This window comes from Phyllobates terribilis, unplaced genomic scaffold (genome assembly GCF_046119375.1).
Source record: "Phyllobates terribilis strain yellow unplaced genomic scaffold, ASM4611937v1 Scaffold_4__5_contigs__length_816908805, whole genome shotgun sequence".
Lineage (NCBI taxonomy): Eukaryota > Metazoa > Chordata > Amphibia > Anura > Dendrobatidae > Phyllobates > Phyllobates terribilis.
The window spans coordinates 40,005,037-40,030,576 of NW_027362764.1; the positions used below are offsets into that span (position 1 = coordinate 40,005,037).

The 25,540-nt window shown below is 49.6% G+C and overlaps 1 protein-coding gene across 6 annotated transcripts in view; it reads left to right on the forward strand.

The window, feature by feature from the left end:
• DGKB (diacylglycerol kinase beta) overlaps positions 1-25,540 on the forward strand; it is an 889,407-nt gene that overhangs the window by 399,314 nt on the left and 464,553 nt on the right. For all 6 annotated transcript variants that reach the window (XR_012320016.1, XM_073677272.1, XM_073677273.1 and 3 more), the window contains 3 exons: positions 7,654-7,728; positions 8,903-8,988; positions 11,504-11,593. Coding sequence is in view for 5 of the 6 variants with exons in the window: in XM_073677272.1 (XP_073533373.1) it covers positions 7,654-7,728; positions 8,903-8,988; positions 11,504-11,593 (251 nt within the window). In the remaining variant the exon portion in view is untranslated. The remainder of the gene's footprint in view (positions 1-7,653; positions 7,729-8,902; positions 8,989-11,503; positions 11,594-25,540) is intronic.

Genomic DNA, 25,540 nt, shown 5'->3' on the forward strand with positions numbered 1-25,540 from the left:
AGCAGGCAGGTAGCAGGTGGACGCTCCCAGGTGAGCGGGCGAGAGTCTCTGGACAAGCGGGTGGTCACAGCAAGTGACGGCTGAGCCTCCAGGTAGGCAAACAGGCAGGTAGCAGGTGGACGCTCCCAGGTGAGCGGGCGAGAGTCTCTGGACAAGCGGGTGGTCACAGCACGTGACGGCAGAGCCTCCAGGTAGGCTAGCAGGCAGGTGGCAGGTGGACGCTCCCAGGTGAGCGGGCAAGATTCTCTGGATGGGCAGGTGGTCACAGCACGTGACGGCAGAGCCTCCAGGTAGGCTAGCAGGCAGGTAGCAGGTGAGCGCTCCCAGGTGAGCGGGCAAGAGACACTGGACGGGCAGGTGGTCACAGCACGTGACAGCAGAGCCTTCAGGTAGGCTAGCAGGCAGGTAGCAGGTGAGCGCTCCCAGGTGAGCGGGCAGACGGATCCATAGACAGACTGGCAGGGCTGGTAGGCAGACTGTCGGACCGCAGGAATAACAGCAGATAGACACGAGTCAGGCAGGTATCAGACAGGAAACTGGCAGGTAGCTGGCAGGTAACTGGCAGGTAACTGGAAACGGGACCTGAGGGCTGAAGCAGAGTGATGAACTATGCTACAACATTGCTCGGGCACCTCCATTTTGGAGGAGGTGCCTTATATATGGTGAGGTCCTCCGGCCATTGGCCGGGGACTCCTTAGGACGGCGCGCGCGGCCCCTGTAAGAGAGGGGGAGCACGCGCGCGCCCTAAGCACAGTGGCCGGGAAGCAGCGCGCGCTGCCAGCAGAGCGGGAGGAGGACGCCGGGCACGGAGCGGAGAGGTGAGGGGAACAACGTCCCTGCCTAGCAGGAGGCAGGGACGCCGACGCTACAGTACCCCCCCCCTTTAGGCCCCCCCTTTTTTAGGCCAGACAGAAATTTATCAAGGATGAGAGGGGCATGGATGTTCTCCCGGGGCTCCCAAGTTCTCTCCTCAGGACCAAGCCCCTTCCAATCCACTAGAAAAAAGGTTTTTCCTCTTACCCTTTTGGTGGCCAGAATGTTCTCTACCTCAAACTCATTTTCAGCGGAAACCGGAGCAGGAGGCGTACCTGTAGACTTGGAAAAAGAGTTAAGTACCACGGGTTTGAGGAGAGATACATGGAAGGAGTTAGGGATCCGCAAGTTGGCCGGAAGTTTCAATTTATAGGCCACTGGGTTGATTTGTTTGATAACTTCCAGTGGGCCGATGAACCGAGGCCCTAACTTGTAGGAAGGAATCTTGAGCCGGACATACTTGGACGAGAGCCAGACTTTATTTCAGGACGGAATTGTGGAGGGTCCAGGCGTTTTTTGTCAGCGTGTTTTTTCATCCGCTCGGACGACTGAAGGAGTGCGGATCGGGTACTCTCCCAAATGGAGGAGAATTCGCTAACGAGAGATTCCGCAGCCGGATTGTCCACCGAGGTGGAGACGGGAAATGGGATCCGAGGATGCTGACCGAAGACTACAAAAAACGGGGATTTGGAGGAAGATTCGCTCTCGTGATTATTGTAAGAGAACTCGGCCCATGGTAGGAGATCCACCCAGTCCGAATGGTGGGCATTAACGAAGTGCTGGAGGTAACTGGTCAGGATCTGATTGATCCGCTCCACTTGACCATTGGACTGTGGGTGGTAAGCGGAGGAGAAGTCCAGGGTGACGTTCATCAGCTTACATGTGGCTCTCTAGAAGCGTGAGGTGAACAGAACCCCACGATCCGACACGATGTGGAGGGGCAGGCCATGGAGACGGAAGATGTGGCAGATAAAGTCTTTAGCCAGCTCGGGTGCAGACGGGAGACCCGGCAGGGGAATGAAGTGAGCCATCTTGGAAAAGCGGTCAGCGACCACCCAAATGACCGTACAACCGGCAGAGACAGGGAGATCCGTTATAAAGTCCATAGCTATATGCTGCCATGGGGCAGCAGGTACTGGAAGAGGAAGGAGGCGACCGGCTGGCAGATGTCTCGGAACCTTGTTGCGGGCGCAGGACACACAGGCTGAAACAAAGTCTATTACGTCCTTGTGCAGGGTAGGCCACCAGTAATGCCGGGTAATAAGCTGGAGGGTCTTTTTCTGACCGGCGTGGCCAGCTAGCTTGGACGAGTGACCCCAGTGTAGGATCTTCTTCCGATCAGGTACTGTTACGAACGTCTTACCGGGAGGGAGACGATTTAGATTTAAGGGGGCCACCTGCATTACTCTGGCGGGATCAATGATGTGCTTAGGCTCCTCCTCTAGATCAGACACCAGGAAGGATCGGGACAAGGCGTCAGCTTTGATGTTTTTGTCTGCCGGGCGAAAATGAAGAACGAAATCAAAGCGGGCAAAAAACAAGGACCACCGGGCTTGGCGCGGGTTAAGTCTCTGGGCACTCTGGAGGTAAGCCAAGTTCTTGTGGTCCGTGTAAATAATTATCGGGTGAAGAGCCCCCTCGAGCAGGTAACGCCACTCCTCCAGTGCCAGCTTAATGGCCAATAACTCTCGGTCTCCTATAGAATAATTGCGCTCAGAAGGGGAGAAGAGTTTGGAGAAGAAGCCGCAAGTTACCATTCTTCCGGAAGACGACTTTTGGGTAAGTACCACTCCGGCTCCAGAGGAGGAGGCGTCCACTTCCAGGAAGAATTGTTTGTTGCCGTCCAGACGATGCAGCACCGGGGCGGAAGAGAAAGCCTGTTTTAAGGAAAGAAAGGCTTCCTCAGCTTCGGGCGGCCATTCTCTGGGATTAGTGCCCTTACGGGTGAGTGCAGAGATTGGGGCAGTCCGGGAAGAGAAGTGCGGTATGAAGAGGCGGTAGTAGTTGGCGAAGCCCAGGAACCGCTGAATAGCCTTCAACCCCTCTGGTCGGGGCCACTTCTGGATGGCAGACAGTTTCTCAGGATCCATTGGTAGGCCGGTCTGAGAGATTATGTAGCCCAAGAACGGAAGCGAGGTCTGCTCAAAGAGGCACTTCTCATATTTAGCGTAGAGGTGGTTCTGCCTGAGCCTGAGCAGGACCTGACGAACATCCCTCCGGTGAGTGAGAAGATCCGGAGAGAAGACCAAGATGTCGTCCAGGTACACCACTACGCAGGAGTAGAGAAGGTCCCGGAAGATGTCATTGACCAACTCTTGAAAGACGGCGGGAGCGTTACAGAGACCGAAGGGCATTACCAGATATTCATAGTGACCGTCCCGGGTCTTGAATGCCGTCTTCCATTCATCCCCCTGACAGATACGGACCAGGTTATACGCCCCACGGAGGTCCAGCTTGGTGAAGATTCTAGTCCCCCTCAGACGGTCAAATAATTCCGGAATGAGCGGAAGGGGGTATTTATTCTTCACCGTGATCTGGTTAAGGCCTCTATAGTCTATACAGGGACGGAGTGAGCCGTCCTTCTTTTTGACGAAGAAGAAGCCTGCTCCCGCCGGGGAGGTCGATTTCCGGATAAATCCCCGGGCCAGATTCTCCTCAATATATTCAGGCATGGACCGGGTCTCAGCAGCGGACAAAGGGTAAATACGCCCACGGGGAGGAGTAGCGCCGGGCATCAGGTCGATTGGGCAGTCGTATGGTCTATGAGGGGGTAATGTCTCTGCCTCCTTTTTATTAAAGACGTCCGCATAAGACCAATAAGGAACCGGAAGACCAGGTAGATTGGCTGGGGTAGGAGAAGGACGGACAGGATGGATGGGAACTAAACAAGTCTTATGGCAGTCCTGTCCCCAGCGAAGGACTTCTCCGGTCTGCCAATCAAGCATGGGTGCATGTTTCTGAAGCCAAGGTAGGCCTAGCAAGAGGGCGTGAGAGAGTCCAGGCAGAACATGAAAGAAGATGCTCTCAGAGTGCAGCATTCCTACCTGCAGGGTTATGGATTCGGTGATGAGTTGGATGGGATGTGGTCCATCTACGGCAGCGACAGACAAGGGTACAGCTAGAGGTTTGGTGGGAATGCGGTATTTCTCTACCAGGGACTGAGAAATGAGATTTCCGGCAGCTCCAGAGTCAAGTTGGGCTAGTTCAAAATAACGGTTCTCCCCGCAGAGGATAGAGACCGACAGCAACAGAGATGGAGAGGGTTTACTCTTGTCTAGGACGACCTCTCTGAGCGATCCTAGACACAGGCGTTTCCCGACCTCTCCGGGCAGGAACGGATCTGGTGCTCCTTACTGCCACAGTAGAAGCAGCTCCCCTCGGCTCGGCGTAACTCTTGACGAGTCTTGACAATCTTGGTCTGGTCGACCTGCATAGGCTCGGGTGAGTGCGCCTGGGGAGTAGCGGGAGAAGTGACAGGTTTCTGAAAGGTAGGGGCTAGACGTGGAAACCTCCTCTCACGGGTGACCTTTTTGGCGCGTTCCTGGAACCGGATGTCAATCCGGGTGGCAAGAATTATTAAGTCGTCGAGAGTGGTAGGTATGTCCCGACCGGCGAGTTCATCGTTAATACGGCCGGACAGACCCTCCCAAAAGACAGACACCAGGGCGTCGTTATCCCAGGCCAGCTCCGAAGCAAGGGTACGGAACCATATGGCATATTGGCCCACGGTGAGATCTCCTTGATGGAGGCGTAGCAGAGATAATGCGGATGAGGTCTTCCGTCCGGGTTCGTCGAAGACTTTCCGGAAAGCCGTGAGAAAGGCTGGCAGGTTGGACACCAGGGGGTCTCCTCTCTCCCATAGAGGATTTAGCCAAGCCAGCGCCTCCCCCGTGAGATGGGACATGATGAAGGCTACTTTGGCCCGGTTGGAGATAAACTGGTGGGACAGGAGTTCAAAGTGCAGGGTGCACTGGTTTATGAAGCCCCGAGCTTGAGCGGGGTCGCCTCCGAAGCGAGGAGGTACAGAAAGCCGGGGTCCGGGGCAGGATGCCATGGTATTGGTGGACAGCGGCGCTACCGGGCTGCGAGTCATGACACTAGCGGTGGTTGCTGGTGGAGCAGTCAGAGTGTCCAGGCGAGAGTTGACATTCCACAGATGACTCAGGATGGACTCCTGTTGGGACCTCTGACGGGACAGTTCATGACATAGGTCCGAGAGCGAGGGAGCTTGGGTGCCACCGGGTTCCATGGCCTGAGCAAACTGTAACAGGTCTCGGAGGTGGAACCACAGAGCAACTATACAAAGGGGCAGTCCTTGTAAGGAAGCGGGTGACACCCAGGGAAAGCAGGCAGGCAGACACGGCTAGTGACGGGGACAGTCTCTGGGTAAGAGGGCAGGAGGTCACGGCAAGTGACGGGGACAGTCTCTGGGTAAGAGGGCAGGAGGTCACGGCAAGTGACGGGGACAGTCTCTGGGTAAGAGGGCAGGAGGTCACGGCAAGTGATGGCTAAGCCTCCAGGTAGGCCAGCAGGCAGGTAGCAGGTGGACGCTCCCAGGTGAGCGGATGAGAGTCTCTGGACAAGCGGGTGGTCACAGCAAGTGACGGCTGAGCCTCCAGGTAGGCAAGCAGGCAGGTAGCAGGTGAACGCTCCCAGGTGAGCGAGCGAGAGTCTCTGGACAAGCGGGTGGTCACAGCACGTGACAGCAGAGCCTCCAGGTAGGCTAGCAGGCAGGTGGCAGGTGGACGCTCCCAGGTGAGCGGGCAAGATTCTCTGGATGGGCAGGTGGTCACAGCACGTGACGGCAGAGCCTCCAGGTAGGCTAGCAGGCAGGTAGCAGGTGAGCGCTCCCAGGTGAGCGGGCAAGAGACACTGGACGGGCAGGTGGTCACAGCACGTGACAGCAGAGCCTCCAGGTAGGCTAGCAGGCAGGTAGCAGGTGAGCGCTCCCAGGTGAGCGGGCAGACGGATCCATAGACAGACTGGCAGGGCTGGTAGGCAGACTGTCGGACAGCAGGAATAACAGCAGATAGACACGAGTCAGGCAGGTATCAGACAGGAAACTGGCAGGTAGCTGGCAGGTAACTGGCAGGTAACTGGAAACGGGACCTGAGGGCTGAAGCAGAGTGATGAACTATGCTACAACATTGCTCGGGCACTTCCATTTTGGAGGAGGTGCCTTATATATGGTGAGGTCCTCCGGCCATTCGTCGGGGACTCCTTAGGACGGCGCGCGCGGCCCCTTTAGGAGAGGGGGAGCGCGCGCGCGCGCACCCTAAGCACAGTGGCCGGGAAGCAGCGCGCACTGCCAGCAGAGCGGGAGGAGGACGCCGGGCACGGAGCGGAGAGGTGAGGGGAACAGCGTCCCTGCCTAGCAGGAGGCAGGGACGCCGACGCTACAACCGCTCACCTCTTCAGCCCCTTTTCTACTCACGGCTATCCATCCAGTTCTGTTTCATCTTCTGATCACCCGCCACTCTCGCTGGATTTCCGGGGCCTCTCATGCTGTGCTGGACTTTTGGCCTTCATGAGGCCCAGAGGGTTTTGTGTAAGCGCACAGAGGTCACAACGTCTTGATGTCACGATGTATGCCTGGACCTTCATGCACAGAACCGACCCAGCCACATGAAAGCTGGAAGTCCTGGCACAGCTTTAGATACCCAAAGATTCCAGTGTGAATAAAGATGTGGACTGAACGATTGGCTGTGAATAGCGGAGTGCCTAGAGAGGTGAGCGGAAAGGTGAACATAAAGACTGTCCATAATGGCTCAGAAAAATGCCGGCCAGCAGTCGGCTTTTTACTGTATCTGCACGGAAGCAAATTACAAAAAAATTAGCAAGTTTGTAATGCGGATTTTTGTAAAATCCAAGAAGTATTCAATTACACTTGAATTTGTTCGCTCATCTCTATTGAACACATTTTAGATCAGTGTGTAATTATTAAACTCTCTCCATTGCTGATAGAGCATTTGTCAGTTGGTTGAAGAGCACTCTACGTTCCCAAACCCTGTAGCCACATTTTAGATTTATGTTGAACCCCTAAACTTCATCGCCCATTGTTCATAACAGATTTGTTGGTCAAGTCAAGGGCGTTCTACGTATTTACACCTTGTAACCATGTTAAAGATTAGTGTTGAACCCCATTCTCGGTCCATTTCCCATAAAACATTGGTTGGTTGGTTGGTTGAAGGTCACTTTACATACTTACACCTTGGAACCCTGTTTTAGATTAGTGTGAAACCCCTAAACTCTATTGCCTATTACTCGCAGCAGATATATTGGTCAGGTCGAGAGCACTCCAGGTTCTCTTACTTTGTAACCACATTTTAGATTATCGAGAACCCCTAAACTCTGTTGACCATTGCCGATAGAATTGCCGAGACCCACAGTTCAATGGTCGATAATAACAATATTTCAACATCGTGCTTTTTTTTTTACATTTTGTAAAATTTTCCTCTTTTTTTGTTCTCAGAGTCACACATATGCCCGTAATTTATTGCCGAGTCCCAGCATTTGCCTTTCTATAATTATTATCAATATACCTCATATTACGAGACATTACTTAATATATGAACCGTGAATGTGATCAACAGGGAGTGTTCAGTTTTATTTTACTATCTGATTATGAAAACCATTTTTCTTTCTTACAATTTCCATCACATTAATGAATTTTTTATCAAGGGTAGGAGAAAAAAAAAACACATTCAATATTAGAGGAGATTAACAAATATGCTCCGAATGAGTCCTATGTCTTTATTGTGCTATAAAACGCCAATATGTTTTGTTTTTGTCACTTCATAAACTTCTTGTAAGTTTTCTTTCATTATTTTTTATCTGCAGGATACATAGGAAATTTCAGTACCTTCTAAATCCACGACAGGTTTACAGTCTTGCTGGGATCGGACCTATGCCGGGGTATGAGGCTTCATCTTGTATATACGTTTACATTTATATGAGTGATATTCTCTATTCCATCTTCGTGAAGTTATTTTTTTTTTTTAAAAATTAATCTTTTAAATTTGTAATTTTACCAAATAATAATTTGAAACCACATGAAAGTTTTTCCCTCGTTCTACAATTTATCCGTTCATATCAACTTTTGAAACATTAATAAATGATATAATTGTTTTGCGCTTGTGGTAATGGCTCTGTTTCTACATTTATTCGGGATTAACTGTAGGTTGTAAGACTTTTAAAGGAATTTTTTTTACTTTGCTTTTTGAGAAATGCATGCTTGGTATGATTTTTTAAAATATTTTATTATTTATATTTTATATTCATTTTGTTTTGGTTTGCAACTTTTTTTATGTTACGGGCAAAAATTTGCGACCCCCCTCCCTTATCCTCTTCTAAAGAAGAAACAAATTGGTAATTCCATTGCAATAAATTGTAAATGTCCTGGTCAATCCTACAATAAAAATAGGGAATTTCTTCAATGCAAAAAAAGTTAGAATTTAGAAGCAGAACAAGATGATTTCATCTAATAAGATTTGCTGAATTTAAGTAATCTATTAAAACAGGGGATATGTACCCCAATGCAAAAATTGGAACAAGACCCTAAAATACTATACTGATATGGGTTAAAGGGAGCCTTTTTGGATTTCATTGGCTGTAGGTCATGATTTTAACTACCTTTGCACACCCTATGATATGGGGTATTCCTTGGGGGGCTTGCATATGCTTTTGAATTGTGAAGCGCGTGCAAGAGTCCCCGTCCCCAGAGGAGCCACAGACATTGAGGATTGGCTCAAGGGTCATGGAAAAGTTTTAGATTGGTAATCAAGCTCAGCGCCTATGAAAATCCTGCACTTAAATGGGGGGCTCAGTTTGATCTTTGGTATGAGCAACTTCAGCAACAAATGTATTCATGTCCACAATTTTTTAATTTTTTTCCCTACCTTCCAATGATGTTTTAGTTTATCCACTATCTTCACTAACTACGCCTCTAAAGTTTGATGGACCCCTATGGCTGCTGTATCTCCAAACTTTTCGCTGCCCCCATTGAGGAAACATGTACAAGTCAAAAATTGGAAATATTTTCGTTCTAGACATTAGCAATGCTTAATGTTACTTGTGTTTTGTGTCTCAGGTTGAATTTCTTTCGGGATGTTGCAGATTTTCGGGTTCTTGCCTGCGGAGGGGATGGGACAGTTGGATGGATTTTAGACTGCATTGGTAAGAAAGTGTAATACGATCTAAACCTCCATACAAACATGCGCCGCAAAGGTTTCATTTTTATTTCACTGGGAAAAAGCAGTCAAAATCCAACTGTACAACTTCGGAGTATCTTACTGATTGTTATGAGAAAGGATTGGGTATGCTGAAATCCATTATGTCTGATTCTTGATTACCTTGATGTTTATCTATTGTCAGGACACAGAAGGCCATAATTACATTGGGTGGTAAGACTTATTTTTTTGTGGGGGTCATACATGTAAGATATCTGTCAGCCAAAAATTCCTATAAACATAGTCAGTTTGGTGGAGTATGTACGTTTTCTGTATGGGGAATAAACTGCTGGTAGAGGTTGACAAATCTGACTGAGGCTTATGTCTTTTGAGAATAATAGTATCAAGCATTGAAATTCTAAATTCTTAGGCCGGTTTCACACATTCTGATATTTTCCGGTACCGGGAAAACCCATACTGGAGATATCCGTGTCCATGTGTCCGTGTGTGGCACATTTGTGGTAACTGTGTGCCGCATCAGGAGCACATGTACTGGCACCTGGGAATCAGTGTACAGTTAGCGCTGTTCCCAAGTGCCAGGTGTTGAATGCTGCACTCATCATTGTCCCTTGCACGCTCTGTGATCAGGACGAGCAAGGGACAATGTTGGGAGTAGTATTCTGCTCCCGCAGTGTCCATGTGTAAAAATAAGAATAAAATAATAAAATCCTTATACTCACCTCTCTGCCAAGGAGAATGAGCCGCTCTAGCGAGCGTGCCCCAGAACTGCGCTGAGCTCAGGAGCGGTGTCCTGTCACTCAGTGAGCCCCGCTCAGTGCAGGGCCCCTCTCGCTGGAGCGAGTCATTCTCCCCGGCTCCTAAGGCATCAGCAGTCTGAGGATTACAGCGGAAGACATCTCCGGACAAGTGAGTATAAGCATTTTATTATTTTATTCTTATTTTTATACATGGACACTGCGGGAACAGAATACTACTCCCAACATTGTCCCTTGCTCGTACTGCTCACAGCACGAGCAAGGTACAATGATGAGGGCAGCTTTCAGCACCCAGCGCTTGGGAACAGTGCTAACTGTACACTGATTCCCAGGCGCCGGTACGTGTCACACTGATGACACACGGATGTCATCCATGTGTGTGCAGCGTGGGACATTTTGCGGACCGTGCAGAGTGTAAAAAACTGACATGTCTACGTGTGGAGCACATGGACACACGGTTGGTGGAAACACACTGACATGTGCGCGGACCCATAGATTTGAATGGGTCTGTGTGTGTCAGTGTCTCCAATACGTTTGGAAGCTGTCACCACACGTACTGGACACACTGACGTGTGAAAGAGCCCCTAATCCTTCTTCGTATAGGCCCACACCTCTGGTGGCGACTTATCTCCTTTGGGAACAGAAGAATGTGACATTGAAACAATATACCAGATCCTCTTATCCCTCGTAATCATCTGTGGGCGGAAGTTGGTAGGCCGCCATAGACATCACATGGTTAGCTGGTCCCACAGAAATTTTCAGGCATGGCCATCAATAATTTAGCAACTATGGCAAGTTTCATAAATGAGATGACCCTTTGGACCAGAGTCATTCTATGGAGGGTTTGTAGAAATAGGACAATCCCTTTACCTGCCACTAATCAAAATCCCAAAGAACCTTTGATTTACAGTTATGACAACCAAAAGTTATTTATTGTCCAAGTTTATAGTTTTTTAAGTATCCCTTGCTATACTGCCAGTTGAATAATGAATAGAAGTAAGTATTCGCAGGACCCTGGTCCAGCAGCCACATTGATGGTCCGTGGTTGCCTAACCAGAGCCCAGTGATCCTCCTCCTTCCTGTTGGCATCCTCATCGCCTCTTCTCATTAGGCTTGGAGTGATGTCATCATTGTGCCACAATGCACGCATGACATCATGAAGGGTCAGTTGATCAGAAGAAGCACTTGGAATGCTGGGAGGTAGGAGGATATTTGCAGGGCTTTGGTCCGGCAGCTACAGACTGTCGAGGTGGCCGCTCGGCCAGGATCCGGTGAATCTTTTTGCTTTACCCTAATAACAACATTATGAAACATTACATGGCAGTCATTGTAATCAGTGGACCATACATGTAATTCATAGTCGTCCTGGTATTTTTCTTAACATTACTGCCTTGGCTTATATGGCAAATGGAGAACAGCTATCTTACAAAAAATATATATTTTTTAAAGGGGTTTTCAAGGATTAAAAACCCATTATTATTTTTTTTTCAGAAATAGCGCCACCCTTATTCACAGGTTGTGTCTGGTATTACAGCTCAGCTCCATTGAAACTAATAGTGCTAAGCTCTAATACCACATCCAACCGTGGCAGACATGGTTTTCTAACCCTTCTGAGAAACAGCAATTGGTAATAATTATTTGTGTAGATGAAGGAATAATCAGGTGAAGATTGTTTCCCAACTTTGTAGGACTTTCCGCTTTCATTTCTAATACCGTGATCAATATTATCTCTTTTTTTTCCAACAGACAAGGCCAATTTGACCAAACAGCCCCCGGTGGCTATCCTACCTCTGGGTACTGGTAACGATCTGGCAAGATGTTTGAGGTGGGGAGGAGGTAAAAAAAAATTATGTTTTTAGTCTTAATTATTAGTGATATGTATTCTGATTGTACTTTAATTGATCTAACCATAATATTTCCAGAATTTGAAATCCATTGACGATGTATTTTTTTGTTAATGGCAGTCTGTATTATGACAATGGACGTTTCATGTTGGCTAATGCAGCGCTTGATTAATTTCTCCCTTTTAGAGGGTTTTTTCTGGATTAGAAAAACATGGCTGCTTTTTTCCATAAACAGCGCCACCTCTGTACACAGATTGAATGTGGTATTGCAGCTTGATCTCAGTTTTTTCTACTAGGAGTTGTTCACACTTTTAAAACAATGGAGGTTATAATACAAATCATTTAATAAAATCCAGTTAGAGATGAGCGAATTGATTGGTGGTGAATCAAGTTCGATTTGCCCCAAAAATGTCAGATTCTGGTGAATTCCGAAATGTTGAACATTTGATTTATACCAATACAGCAAAATTATTTATTTTTTCTACCTTCTTTTGAGGGAAAATAAGGTGTTCAAATAATAAATTACACTCACCTGTCCTAGCCCTCGCCTATCCTTACTCCATCTCAGCTCCAGCTTCTCAGTCCTCCACATCGGTCTTCGGCTCTTCCGGCACAACCTCCATTGATGTGGCCAGTGATTGATGTAATTTATGTGCCCTCATGTGACCATGTGAGGCCAATCAGTGGCCAAAGGGACAGAATGGAGCACTGGAAGGATAGAAAGGATAGAATACGGGCGTGGAGGACCGGTGAGCTTCGGCGGAGGACAGGTGAGGGGCCAGAACAGGTGAGTGTAATGTATTTTATTATTTAATCCCCTTCCTTCCCAGCCCTCAAAGGAAAACCATCTGGTTGCCATTTTACAAATCGAAATCCAAAAATTTTGAATCACATTAGGTGACGATGCCATCTAATCACTAGGTAATCTGTAGATATACGATGGTGTAGTCTCAAGACTCCCTCCCACTATGTACAGTACAGACCAAAAGTTTGGACACACCTTCTCATTTAAAGATTTTTCTGTATTTTCATGACTATGAAAATTGTACATTCACACTGAAGGCATCAAAACTATAAATTAACACATGTGGAATTATATACTTAACAAAAAAGTGTGAAACAACTGAAAATATGTCTTATATTCTAGGTTCTTCCAAGTAGCCACCTTTTGCTTTGATGACTGCTTTGCACATTCTTGGCATTCTCTTGATGAGCTTCAAGAGGTAGTCACCGGAAATGGTTTTCACTTCACAGGTGTGCCCTGTCAGGTTTAATAAGTGAGATTTCTTGCCTTATAAATGGGGTTGGGACCATCAGTTGTGTTGTGCAGAAGTCAGGTGGATACACAGCTGATAGTCCTACTGAATAGACTGTTAGAATTTGTATTATGGCAAGAAAAAAGCAGCTAAGTAAAGAAAAACGAGTGGCCATCATTACTTTAAGAAATGAAGGTCAGTCAGTCCGAAAAATTGGGAAAACTTTGAAAGTGTCCCCAAATACAGTTGCAAAAACCATCAAGTGCTACAAAGAAACTGGCTCACATGAGGACCACCCAAGGAAAGGAAGACCAAGAGTCACCTCTGCTTCTGAGGATAAGTTTATCCGAGTCACCAGCCTCAGAAATCGCAGGTTAACAGCAGCTCAGATTAGAGACCAGGTCAATGCCACACAGAGTTCTAGCAGCAGACACATCTCTTCAACAACTGTTAAGAGGAGACTTTGTGCAGCTGGCCTTCATGGTAAAATAGCTGCTAGGAAACCACTGCTAAGGACAGGCAACAAGCAGAAGAGACTTGTTTGGGCTAAAGAACACAAGGAATGGACATTAGACCACTGGAAATCTGTGCTTTGGTCTGATGAGTCCAAATTTGAGATCTTTGGTTCCAACTACCATGTCTTTGTGCAACGCAGAAAAGGTGAACGGATGGACTCTACATGCCTGGTTCCCACCGTGAAGCATGGAGGAGGAGGTGTGATGGTGTGACGGTGCTTTGCTGGTGACACTGTTGGGGATTTATTCAAAATTGAAGGCATACTGAACCAGTATGGCTACCACAGCATCTTGCAGCGGCATGCTATTCCATCCGCTTTGCGTTTAGTTGGACCATCATTTATTTTTCAACAGGACAATGACCCCAAACACACCTCCAGGCTGTGTAAGGGCTATCTGACCAAGAAGGAGAGTGATGGGGTGCTACGCCAGATGACCTTGCCTCCACAGTCACCTGACCTGAACCCAATCAAGATTTTTTGGGGTGAGCTGGACCGCAGAGTGAAGGCAAAAGGGCCAACAAGTGCTAAGCATCTCTGGGAACTCCTTCAAGATTGTTGGAAGACCATTTCCGGTGACTACCTCTTGAAGCTCATCAAGAGAATGCCAAGAGTGTGCAAAGCAGTCATCAAAGCAAAAGGTGGCTACTTTGAAGAACCTAGAATATAAGACATATTTTCAGTTGTTGCACACTTTTTTGTTAAGTATATAATTCCACATGTGTTAATTCATAGTTTTGATGCCTTCAGTGTGAATGTACAATTTTCATAGTCATGAAAATACAGAAAAATCTTTAAATGAGAAGATGTGTCCAAACTTTTGGTCTGTACTGTATGTAACAAGGCAGTATAGAAGGTTGGTGGGGGACAGAAAATAAAATTTAGCCTTTTTCTTAATTTTTTAAACTTTATCACAGACATTTTTTTTAAAACTTGTTGAAACTTTTGGCAATTCCTTATCAGGGCTTTGAACTGAAGTTGTAATATAAAACCTTATTGTATTTAAGAATAAAATAAAAAACAAACTAATGTTAAAATATCTGTGAAAATTAGTGATGAGTGAGCACTAAAATGCTCTGGTACTCGTTGCTCGGGTCGAGCGAATTGGAATACTCGGGTGCTCGACCCGAGCAACGAGCCCAATGTAAGTCTATGGGAAACTCGAGCATTTTTCAGGCGGCTCCCCCCGGCGGTCTGCAGAGGGCCTAAAAATTGCCCAAATTGATGGGAACAGTGCTCAAATGACATGGGAACAGCATGGCGAAGACCCATGGAAGCATCTCTGACTCCCAGATCACTGCTGTCAGCAACGTGGTCAGAGTATTACGCCACTTTTACGGACTCACAATAAAACATACAAAAACGAAACTAAAATGGATTTTCCTGGGAAATATGATAAGGAACATCCTTTCCAGGGTAGTGACTTGTATATAAATCAAAATAAATAACCAAAAACAAAAATGCTCCTCCACACCTTGGGCTATGTTCACACGTTGCGTTTTTGATGCATTTTTGCACTTTTGAATTGCTTTCAAACAAGACAAATGCATTCACCAGGAAATGTCATTTTAACATTTTACAACCTTATATGGCCATGTGGTGTGTGACACATCATCAGACACATGCATACAGTGCTGAAAAGACATGGGAACAGCATGGGGAAGACCTCTGGAAGCATCTCTCACTCCCAGGTCACTGCCTAAAAGTGTGCCCATCATAAGTGATCCTTGGCGCATGCGAAGATGCCTCCCGCCATGCACCTGTCATTGCAGACTTGCAACAATCACCGTCCACGTCCTTGTCCCACTGCAGCATTCAGTTGTCCCTACCCCATTCCTTGGAATGCAAGCGCAAGTATGCAGCCAGCCACCCACCCACAGGCTGCAATACTATACTGCCAAATTTTTGACAGCTTCTTGCACTTGAAATGTGGCGTTTTAGGCTTGTGGAGGCGGAAGCTTTTCACAACCTCATGCCGGCAGCGTCCGGGCGTCCATACTCGGTCCCCAGCCGCCACTATATTTCCCGGTATCGCATCCGCCTTCCACAAGCATGGGTCCCACAACATTACCCGTGCCCTCCCCAGTGCACTTACTGTGAAGGGCCGCCTAACCACAAACACGTGGACAGGTGAATGTGGCCAGGGACGGTACGGAGCCAGTCCACAACTTTTTTTGCTAAGAGTTGTATTTAGCTCGGTGAAAGGACTGGTGACGCACCCCCAGGGCCGTGGGGTACTCGGCAGCTGGGCCTCTGGATGCCGGTTGGGGGATATCACGGTGGCTAGTCCGGTCTGTGAACCAGGGCGGTCAGTGCAAAAGGGGAATTATTTTTAGAAAGTTTGTGACGCCACCTGTGGTACCTGGTGAGGATCACCAGCGCTGCAACAGTCCTCTGAGGCAGATGTTAGGGCAGCTTATGATGGGACGGCTCCCCATAGGTGGAACAGGCCTCAGGGCAGTGAAGTGAGAGAGCGTGGTTGCGCTGGGCGTTGTAGTGCAGGGGGAACAATGGCGCAGTTATCCGAGATTTTACTCACAGTTCGTAAGACAGCCCACAGGTGCACTGTACAGGTAAAGGCCTCCCGCGTCGCGCTGTGTTCACCGGGCAGGGGTTCAATCCTTCCTCAGTCAGCTTGGGAATACCTGGCAGAACCCCACTTTCTCATGTTCCTACTTTGACCGTCTTCACACTGGGTCCTTCTCCCTCCTGCCCTGCGCTGCCCACTCTGAATCCTGTTCGGCTACTCTGAAGTCCCTCCTGTCCGTCGGAGTTTCACAGACTTGCTTGACCCTCAGGGGACTAGAATGCGGCTACGATCCCTCTATCTTCTGACAGATGCGGGGCGTACGGGTGCCATCCTGCACGTGCCGTACCCCCTAGGATCCTTTCTTAGAACGGAGCCTACTCCCTGCTCCCCTCCTGGGCCTCCTGACTTGGCCCTACTTGTGGAGCAGATCTCCTAATGAGACTCTGCTCCCAGACTGTTCTTCTGAACTGTCCCGAGCTGTTCTTCTGAACTGCTCTTCAGAACTATCTAACTCCCACCCTAAGATGGCTTCCCTATTTTATACTCCTACCAAAGTGCTCCCTCTAACTACTTCTTCCACCTACACCTACTACTGGTTCCCCCTACCTTTGGGTTCCCCCCACTCCAGCCAGGGTCAGGGCTCAGCAGCTGTGCTCTGCATGTTGCCCCTCCAGCCGGCCTGGAGTAGTGTAGTGTTGGATGCAGGTGTTTGGGGTTTCGGGCAGCACTCCCTCCTTACCTGAGAGAAGGGAGACACCACACCTCTGGGTGAGGTGCAGTACCTCTGTGGCGACTGAACCCTCAGGGGCTCCACATTCCCCCCCGGTAAAACACAGCACGTCCGTGGGCTGGAACAGAGTAAAACTCGGTATACATGACATGCTAATTTTTAGATGCATCCCCATATAAGATTGTGAAACTCAACATTTCTTCCCTTTATGGTAGGCACGTCTTCCTTAAACGTTACAGGTTACATTTTCCAGAGACATTATAAAACTTTCTTAAATAACATTTTCCTTTTTTCAATAAGTGCAACAAGTAGCAGCATGAGGGACCCGTCCGCAAACCCTCAACGTAGGCCCTGGGCGTGGCTGTAGGGCATGGGTGATCCTGGAGTTGGACCTCTGCTTCCGCCACGCCAAACGGGTTTTTGTTCTGTGATCATGATTGTGGATATAAAACCAATAGGGCGCACTTTAAGAAGTGCAGAACTATTTACAAAGTCAATGTCCGGCTGTTCACAGTCCCCAGCCTGTAGTCTCTATACCCTGACGAGTAATCCTATAAACACACACTATAAGGCAAAACATTATTTTTAACTCTCAACACTGTACCCTTACAGGTGACTATGTACGATTAGTGTTCAGTCCCACCTGCTGGCTCAATAGTGGGGACCCCGCCTGGGGTACTTTTCGTTCTTCCCTGACCCAGCCGGGTCATGAGGGATTTCCTGCAGGGGTGTGTTTTCGCTGACATGATACACGTGCAGGGCGTACCAGCCACGTTCACCATGGTGCCGGGTGTATGTGACGTGGTCTCCTGGAAACAGGTTCTGGTCGGGATGGCCTTCCTCCAGCTCGGGCTCCACATCCCGCCGGTTTACAAATATGTCCCTCTCGAAATCTTGACTCCTGATAAAGACCCACCCCGCCTTCAGGTTGAACTTCACCACGAGGCCTTCCTCAAGGGGGCTGGGGTGGGCTGACTCCGCCTGGCGGACCTGCGCCTTGGCGGCCTTGTCTCGGGCCTCCAGGCGCTCACAGCGCGCTTGCCGCGCATGTCGCTCCCTCTCCAGTTGCTGGAGCTCCTGTCTGCAGAACTCTTTCCTCTGCAGGGCGGCGGCCTCGGTCTCTTGTGAGAACCCCATCAGGTCCCCCCCGGTGGTTGTCCCAGCATAACTCTTCTCCGCTGGGGCAGGCAACCGGGGGCACTGGTATTGGGAGGAGTGGGTACGGCTGCTGGTCCTCAAACCGGGCGGACCAATCAAAGACCGGCGCACCGTATACCCACTCGGGTGCCAGAGGTAGAGGTGGCGGGAGGGCCTCCAGTAGTAGGCCCGCAGTTTCTGCGCCCGGGAGTAGAGGCTCCGGGAGGGCACTAGATGGCAGATCCTCGGGGTCAGCGCCCGGGGGTGGAGGCTCTGGGTTGAGTTGCTGCTCCAGCGTGGGCATGGCGGCATACGGGGAGTGCTGGGAAAAGAGGCCAGGAGCAGGTCGGCGCTGGCAGTGCCAGGGATAGGGGATTCTTTCCTACCTGCTCCTGTACTCCATATGGCCTCCTGGTTCTCCGCGAGCTCCGCTAGGGCTGAGGTGCCGCTTCTGGCATCCGGTGTCGCTTTCCGCCGTGCTGCCAATTTTTCCAGCAGCTCACTCCTCCACTTTGCGACGGCTGCCTGCTGGGCCCGCTCCACTTGTTGGCCCAGCTCAAGGACCTCGTTCTGGAGGAACTCCACGTCCTCCCGGGACAACTTTTCAGCTTCACCCTCCAGGGTGAGGGGGGTCACTTGACGCTGCGGCAGGCCAGAGGCGGAGGCTGGACTTTTGCTCCCTTCCATTCTGGCTGCCGGGTGCGGTTTGGCCAGACTGAATAAGGACACACCTTGTCTCCATTCCTTCTCTCCGCCTCCTCTCTTCTTTCGGGGGCGGTCCCATGGCAATCTGCTGTCGGTCACTCCCTGTGACGGCCTCCCTGCCTTGACGGACACATCTATGCTGACAGTCACTGTTGCAAGGGGCAGGGTATGCTTTTGGCGCCATTCTGGGACCCGGCCCACGATGGGAGGTTCCATTTTGTTGTCCTTCAGCACGCACATAATGGTGCCCGTTCTTCTGGGGTGGGCGCCACATTCAGTAACATAACACAGTTCTTTAGGCACACTTCACCCGCCGGTACGGGCTGGTCACGCATCCTGTTCGTGACACCAGACTTGACGCGCCCCCAGGGCCATGAGGTCCTCGGCAGCCGGGCCTCTGGACGCCGGTTGGGGGATATCAAGGTGGCTGGCCCGGTCCGTGACCCAGGGCGGTCAGTGCAAAAGGGGAATTATTTTTAGAAAGTTCGTGACGTCAGTGCAGTCATCCGAGATTTTACTCACAGTTCGTAAGACAGCCCACAGGTGCACTGTACAGGTAAAGGCCTCCCGCGTCGCGCTGTGTTCACCGGGCAGGGGTTCAATCCTTCCTCAGTCAGCTTGGGAATACCTGGCAGAACCCCACTTTCTCATGTTCCTACTTTGACCATCTTCACACTGGGGCCTTCTCCCTCCTGCCCTGCGCTGCCCACTCTGAATCCTGTTCGGGTACTCTGAAGTCCCTCCTGTCCGTCGGAGTTACACAGACTTGCTTGACCCTCAGGGGACTAGAATGCGGCTACAATCCCTCTATCTTCTGACAAATGCGGAGAGTACGGGTGCCGTCCTGCACGCGTCGTACCCCCTAGGATCCTTTCTTAGAATGGAGCCTACTCCCTGCTCCCCTCCTGGGCCTCCTGACTTGGCCCTACTTGTGGAGCAGATCTCCTAATGAGACTCTGCTCCCGGACTGTTCTTCTGAACTGTCCCGAGCTGTTCTTCTGAACTGCTCTCCAGAACTATCTAACTACCACCCTAAGATGGCTTCCCTTTATTATCCTCCTACCAAAGTGCTCCCTCTAACTACTTCTTCCATCCACACCCACTACTGGTTCGCCCTACCTTTGGGTTCCCCCGACTCCAGCCAGGGTCAGGGCTCAGCAGCTGCGCTCTGCATGTTGCCCCTCCAGCCTGCCAGGAGTAGTGTAGTGTTGGATGCAGGTGTTTGGGGTTCCGGGCAGCACTCCCTCCTTACCTGAGAGAAGGGAGACACCACACCTCTGGGTGAGGTGCAGTACCTCTGTGGCGACTGAACCCTCAGGGGCGCCACGCTTATGTGACGCCCTGCGGCTGCAGGCTGTCACAGAACTCCTGGCTGTTGCACAGACGGATTCTCCCCAGTGGCCTCAATGCATGCAGACACCTCCACCCAAGTCCACTAGATGGAGCCCTGTCAGGTATATATATACTGGGGGGTGGAGTTCAGGAAGTCAGTCAGTGGGAAGCGGTGAGTGTGACACGATGCAAGCAGAAGAGAAGAGCCATGAGGGACAGAGGAACCACAGAGGGTTCATCCCCTGATGCAAGCCGGGCACCGGGCCCGAGCCTATTGGGATCTCTATGCCCAGTAGGGAATCCAGCATACTGAGGAGGATTTCATATCTCTCAGTCCAGCCGTGAATACCGCACATTCAGAGGACTAGGTACCACGAAGGCCCCAGCGTCCAGGGATCGTGGTAACCAGTGGGAAAGCCCTCGCCGCCAAGCAAGACGGGTGAGAGAAACATCAAGGGAGCTAGACCCTGTTCCAGGCAGGTCAGAAGCTCCAGGGAGAGAGACAGGAAGATACAGAAAGGAGGCCTTACACCCACTCACTGGGGAGCAAGACCAGAAGTGCACACCACCTACAAGTACCCCGGACCGTACCTGACTACAATCTGCAGTAAAGGTACTGAAACTAGCTCCGGTGTGTGTGTCTGTTCTTCCTCTGACCCGGCTGGGTCCCCTCTCTCCTGCATCCCTTCACACCATCCCTGCCCCGGGGGCCCGCTCCACCTGTGGGGAGCAGAAACACCTCAGCTGCCATCCAAACACCCCCGGAGGTCTGAAGCAGCGCTGGTAATCATTACCAGGTACCACAGGTGGCGTCACAAACTATTTATTTTATTTTTATTTTTATCCAAGTTCCAATCCCCTTTTTCAAGAGTGACCCCAGGGTACGGGCCCGGGAGCCGACCACCGCGACATCCCCAAAACCAGGCAAAGGCCAGGGTACCGAGTCGTCCCCATCCCCTGGGCATGTCACTGGCATAGAGGGAAACCGTATGTACCCTGCGTGTCATTTCTCCCAGGAAGTCCTCTAGAGTTGCTTGCACTTGAAATGTGGCCTGAACATTACTGCTGGTACTTTTCTGTGGGGATTTGCTTGCCTCCTACCAGCCTGGAATATTTCCAGCAAACTATGGTACAACGCCATGATATTAGCACTGCCCCCAGTACCAGTAGCGAAGCCATCCCCAATTTCCTTCTCAGGAATTTTATTTGGTAGACTGAGTGGCTGACCAAATACAATTTCTCACAAAGGAGCTTAAGATAGAGTGGCAGTAGGTGCAAGTTTCTCCAGCCTGTTAGATATTAGAGGGTGAATGGCAGCACAGTGGTTAGCACTGAAGCCTTGCAGCACTGGGATCCTGGGTTCAAATCCCAGCAAGGACAACATCTGCAAGGACTTTGTATGTTCTCGTGTTTGCAGCTGCTATGAGGCTCTTGAGCAGGTGAGAAAGGTGAGCCCTCAGAATCAAATCCTCTGGTGGGCACAATGTTTTTCAATCTGAAACAGCTTCTCAGTGGGAATTGTATTTCACCACAGCCATATTCTTTAGCTCGGTGAAAGGACTGGAATAGAGGGAAACCATATCTACCCCGGCTGTCATTTCTCCGTCACCAGGTTCCGCCCATTGTCACACACGAGCATGCCTGGCTGTATGTTCAGAGGTGAGAGCCACAGATCAGGCTGCTGTGTTACAGTTTTCAACAACTCTGCAGCGCTGGGCAGTTTGTCAATTAAGCATTAAACATGCTATCTTCAGCACAGCCTGTTGCCGCTTGGCCAAGGCAGTGCTGCAGTGCTGTCAGCTTGTGACTGATGTGATCATTTCGGAGATGGAGGAGGTGCATGAGCTGAACAATGTGATTACATTGAGTTTAAATTGATGACGCTGTTTTTTATACTAAAGAAAGATCCTATTGTTTTATTCTTTTTACGTTATTTTTTAAGACAAATGCATTCACCAGGAAATGTCATTTTAACATTTTAACATTTTACAACCTTATCTGGCAATGTGGTGTGTGACACATCATCAGACATATCCTTTTTTATTTATGATGGAGGGACTCTGAAAGTCATGAAGCCTATTTTTACTGGGACATCAGTTGGCCCTTACTATTCTTAAAAGGCCAGCAGTCGGCCCCAGCTATTGTTAGAGAGCCATCAGCCGGCTATGCTTTGTTGTTCCCATTATTAACAAGTGGGTCTCCTATACTGTTGTTACAGTAACAAGTACGACATGTTCCCATTAGAAAGGAGACGGTCTGCTATACAGTTATAGGTTATGCAGTGAGTCCAACGGCTGACCAATTTTAGGAAAAACCCCACTAAGAATTTAAGGGCACACAGAGCAGGGCCACAGTAATGACAAATTCCCATTAGACAGGAGAGAGTCTCCCATAGTGTTGGCCTATGCAGTGAATGTAAGGGCTGCCAAAAATTTGGAGGCACTTCAATGCCCCTTCGAAGAGATGTGGAGGAGGGCCTCATAAAAAAATGTTCCCATTAGAAAGGAGCGGGCCTCCTATACTTGTAATGCCCATGCACTAAGTGTATGGGCTGACAAACATTTACCCCTGGGGGTATACATGAACATACTTTATAAAAAAAATTTTTCCCAGGCATCATAAACACCATATAAAAAATTATGTGAGTGTTGCATTACGGACCACGGTCACCCTGGTGATATGGTGGTGGAGGATGAGGAGAAGGAGGAGGACAAGAGCAAATAGACAAAATCAGGAAGCGTATACCCATGTGTGGGTGTGAAAAGGTGCATGGGAATACACCTCCCAAGAAAAGACACTGGATTTGAGTTTATGTTACGCTGCTATCATTCGGTGGTGTTGAGAAGTCTGGCCCAATCCAGCCCTTGTTCATTTTTATAAGAGTCAGCCTGTCAGCATTTTCAGTTGACAGGCGGATGCGCTTATCAGTTATAATTCCACCAGCGGCACTAAAAACCCGCTCTGATAAAACGCTGGCGGCAGGGCAGGCCAGGACCTCCAAGGCATAGAGAACCAGTTCATTCCACGTATTCAGCTTGGATACCCAATAATTATAAGGCACAGAGGAATCACGGAGGATGTTGGTACGGTCGACAAGGTACTCCCTCAGCATCTTCCCAAACTTTGCAATCCTTGTGAGAGTACCCCGCGCCTCAGGGCCTGTGCTATGGGAGGGTCTGAGAAAACTCTCCCAGAACTTTGACAGTGTTCCCCTGCCTCTGCTGGATTGAAGTTGTGTCTCTCTCGCCTGTACTCCTTGGTTGTCCAACGAAGTGTGCCCTCTGCCACCAGCGTTTTCAGATGGGAATTTTTTTAATAGTTCCACAACAAGGGCCTTCTGGTACTGCCCCATTTTTGTAGATCTGTCTGCCTCAGGAATAAGAGATATAAAGTTCTCCTTGTAGCGTGGGTCTAGAAGTGTCACCAACCATTAATGACTGTCACCCAAAATTTTGAGAACGCGAGGGTCATGGTAAAGGCAGCGTAACATAAACTCAGCCTTGCGTGCCAGACTACTAACAGGCAAGACTTCCGTGTCCTCACCAAGAGGATGACTGACCATGCTCTCCTCCTCCTCCTCCTCCTCTCTGTCCTCTGGCCATCCACGCTTAACAGACGGTATGACAGCTGTGCAGGTAGTACCGTCTATAGTGCATGAAACTAGCTCCTGTCCTCCCTCCTCCTCCTCCTCTTCCTCGTTGTCACCCAATCCACGTTGGGATGAGATGAGGCTTGGCTGTGTGTAATCACCCTGTATGGTTCCTTGCTCCATCTCATCGTGCTCCGCCTGCAATGCATCCTCTTTGATTGTGAGCAAAGAGCGTTTCAGAAGACAGAGAAGCGGGGTGGTGATGCTAATTATGGCTTCATAGCCGCTCACCATCTTGGTGGAGTCCTCAAAGTTTTGGAGGATGGTACATATGTCTGACATCCATGTCCACTCCTGAGGTCTTATGTGTGGAGTCTGAACTGAATACTGACGGCCTTGTTGATGCTGGTAGTCAACAACTGCCCTCTTCTGCTCACAAATCCTTCCCAACATCTGCAGAGTAGAGTTCCAACGCGTGGGGACATCACACACCAGTCTGTGAGCCGGAGGCTGCAAACGCTGCTGAAACACTGCAAGGGCGGTGGAAGCTGTAGCTGACATTCTAAAATGGGCAAACAGGCGGCGTACTTTAACAAGCAGATCCGGCAGCTCCGGGTAGGATTTGAGAAACCTCTGAACCACGAGGTTAAGCACATGGGCCAGGTATGGTACGTGTGTGAGCTCGCCTTGACTCAGAGCCGCCACCAGGTTCCGGCCATTGTCACACATGACCATGCCTTGCTGTAGGTTCAGCGGTGTGAGCCACAGCTCTGCCTGCTCTTTCAGAGCTGTGCACAACTCTTCAGCATTGTGCGTTTTTTACCTAAGCATATTAGCATCAGCACAGCCTGTTGCCGCTTGGCCAAAGCAGTGCTGCAGTGCTCCCAGCTTGTAACTGATGTGGTCATTTCGGAGATAGAGGCTGAAGAGGAGGAGGAGGCTGAGGAGGATGAGGTGCAGAAGCTGTAGACCATGGGGGCAACCCTGATTCACCTAGGGCCCGCAATCCTTGGCGTCGAGAGGACGTGTTCCGTCCCATGGTCCGACTGGGTCCCGGCTTCCACTATGTTAACCCAGTGTGCCGTCAGCGAGATGTACCGTTCCTGCCCACAAGCACTTGTCCATGTGTCCGTGGTTAGGTGGACTTTACCGGTAACTGCGTTGTTGAGAGCACGGCTAATGTTTTGGGACACGTGCTTGTGTAATGCAGGGATGGCAAATCGGGAGAAATAGTGGCGGCTGGGGACCGAGTACCGAGGGACAGCCACCGCCATCAGGTTGCGGAATGCTTCCGTCTCCACGCGCTTAAAAGACAACATTTCGAGCGCAAGCAGTCGTGAAATGTGAGAATTTAGTAGTGTGGCCTGTGGGGCGTTGGCTGCATATTTGCGCTTGCGTTCCAAGGACTGGGGTGTGGACAACTGAATGCTGCGCTGGGACAAGGTCATGGATGTGCTTCCTGATGCTGCTATTTGAGAGTGTGCAATGACAGGTGTAGGGCAGGAGGCATCTTCGCATGCACCATGGACAGGGGATTGACTTGCATGCAAAACAGCGGAAGAAGCAATGGTGCCACCCGCAGACACTGTTCCTGGACCCTGGGGTTCAGCCCACAAAGTCGGGTGCTTTGCTGCCTTGTGCCTGATCATTAGTGTTGAGCCACCCCCGTAGTGTTCGGGTTCGGTTCGGTTCGTCGAACACCGGGATGTTCGAGGAACTGTTCGTCGAACTGTTCGTCGAACACCTTAGAACACCGTCGAACACCGTTAAAACCAATGGCAGGCAAACAAAAACACATAGGAACACATAGAAAACACCTTCAAAGGTGTCCAAAAGCTGACAAACTGCTCAGAAGACGCTTTCTTTAAAAAAGCCGGCCGGCAATTCAGCAGCGGCATACACCGGTACCCGACAATTTAGACATGAAGGAATAGAGCATTACACATAGATTATATAGATAGAAACATGTCAGTCACATATATATGAAGTACAGTGATAGTGTTGCTTACTTTACTTGTCATTTAGTGTAAAGGATTTATTAAAAAATATAATAGTGTTTTCGTGCACCGTCTCTTTATAAAAGCCGGCCGGCAATTCAGCAGCGGTACCCGACAATTTATAACAGACAGAATAGAGCTTCACACAT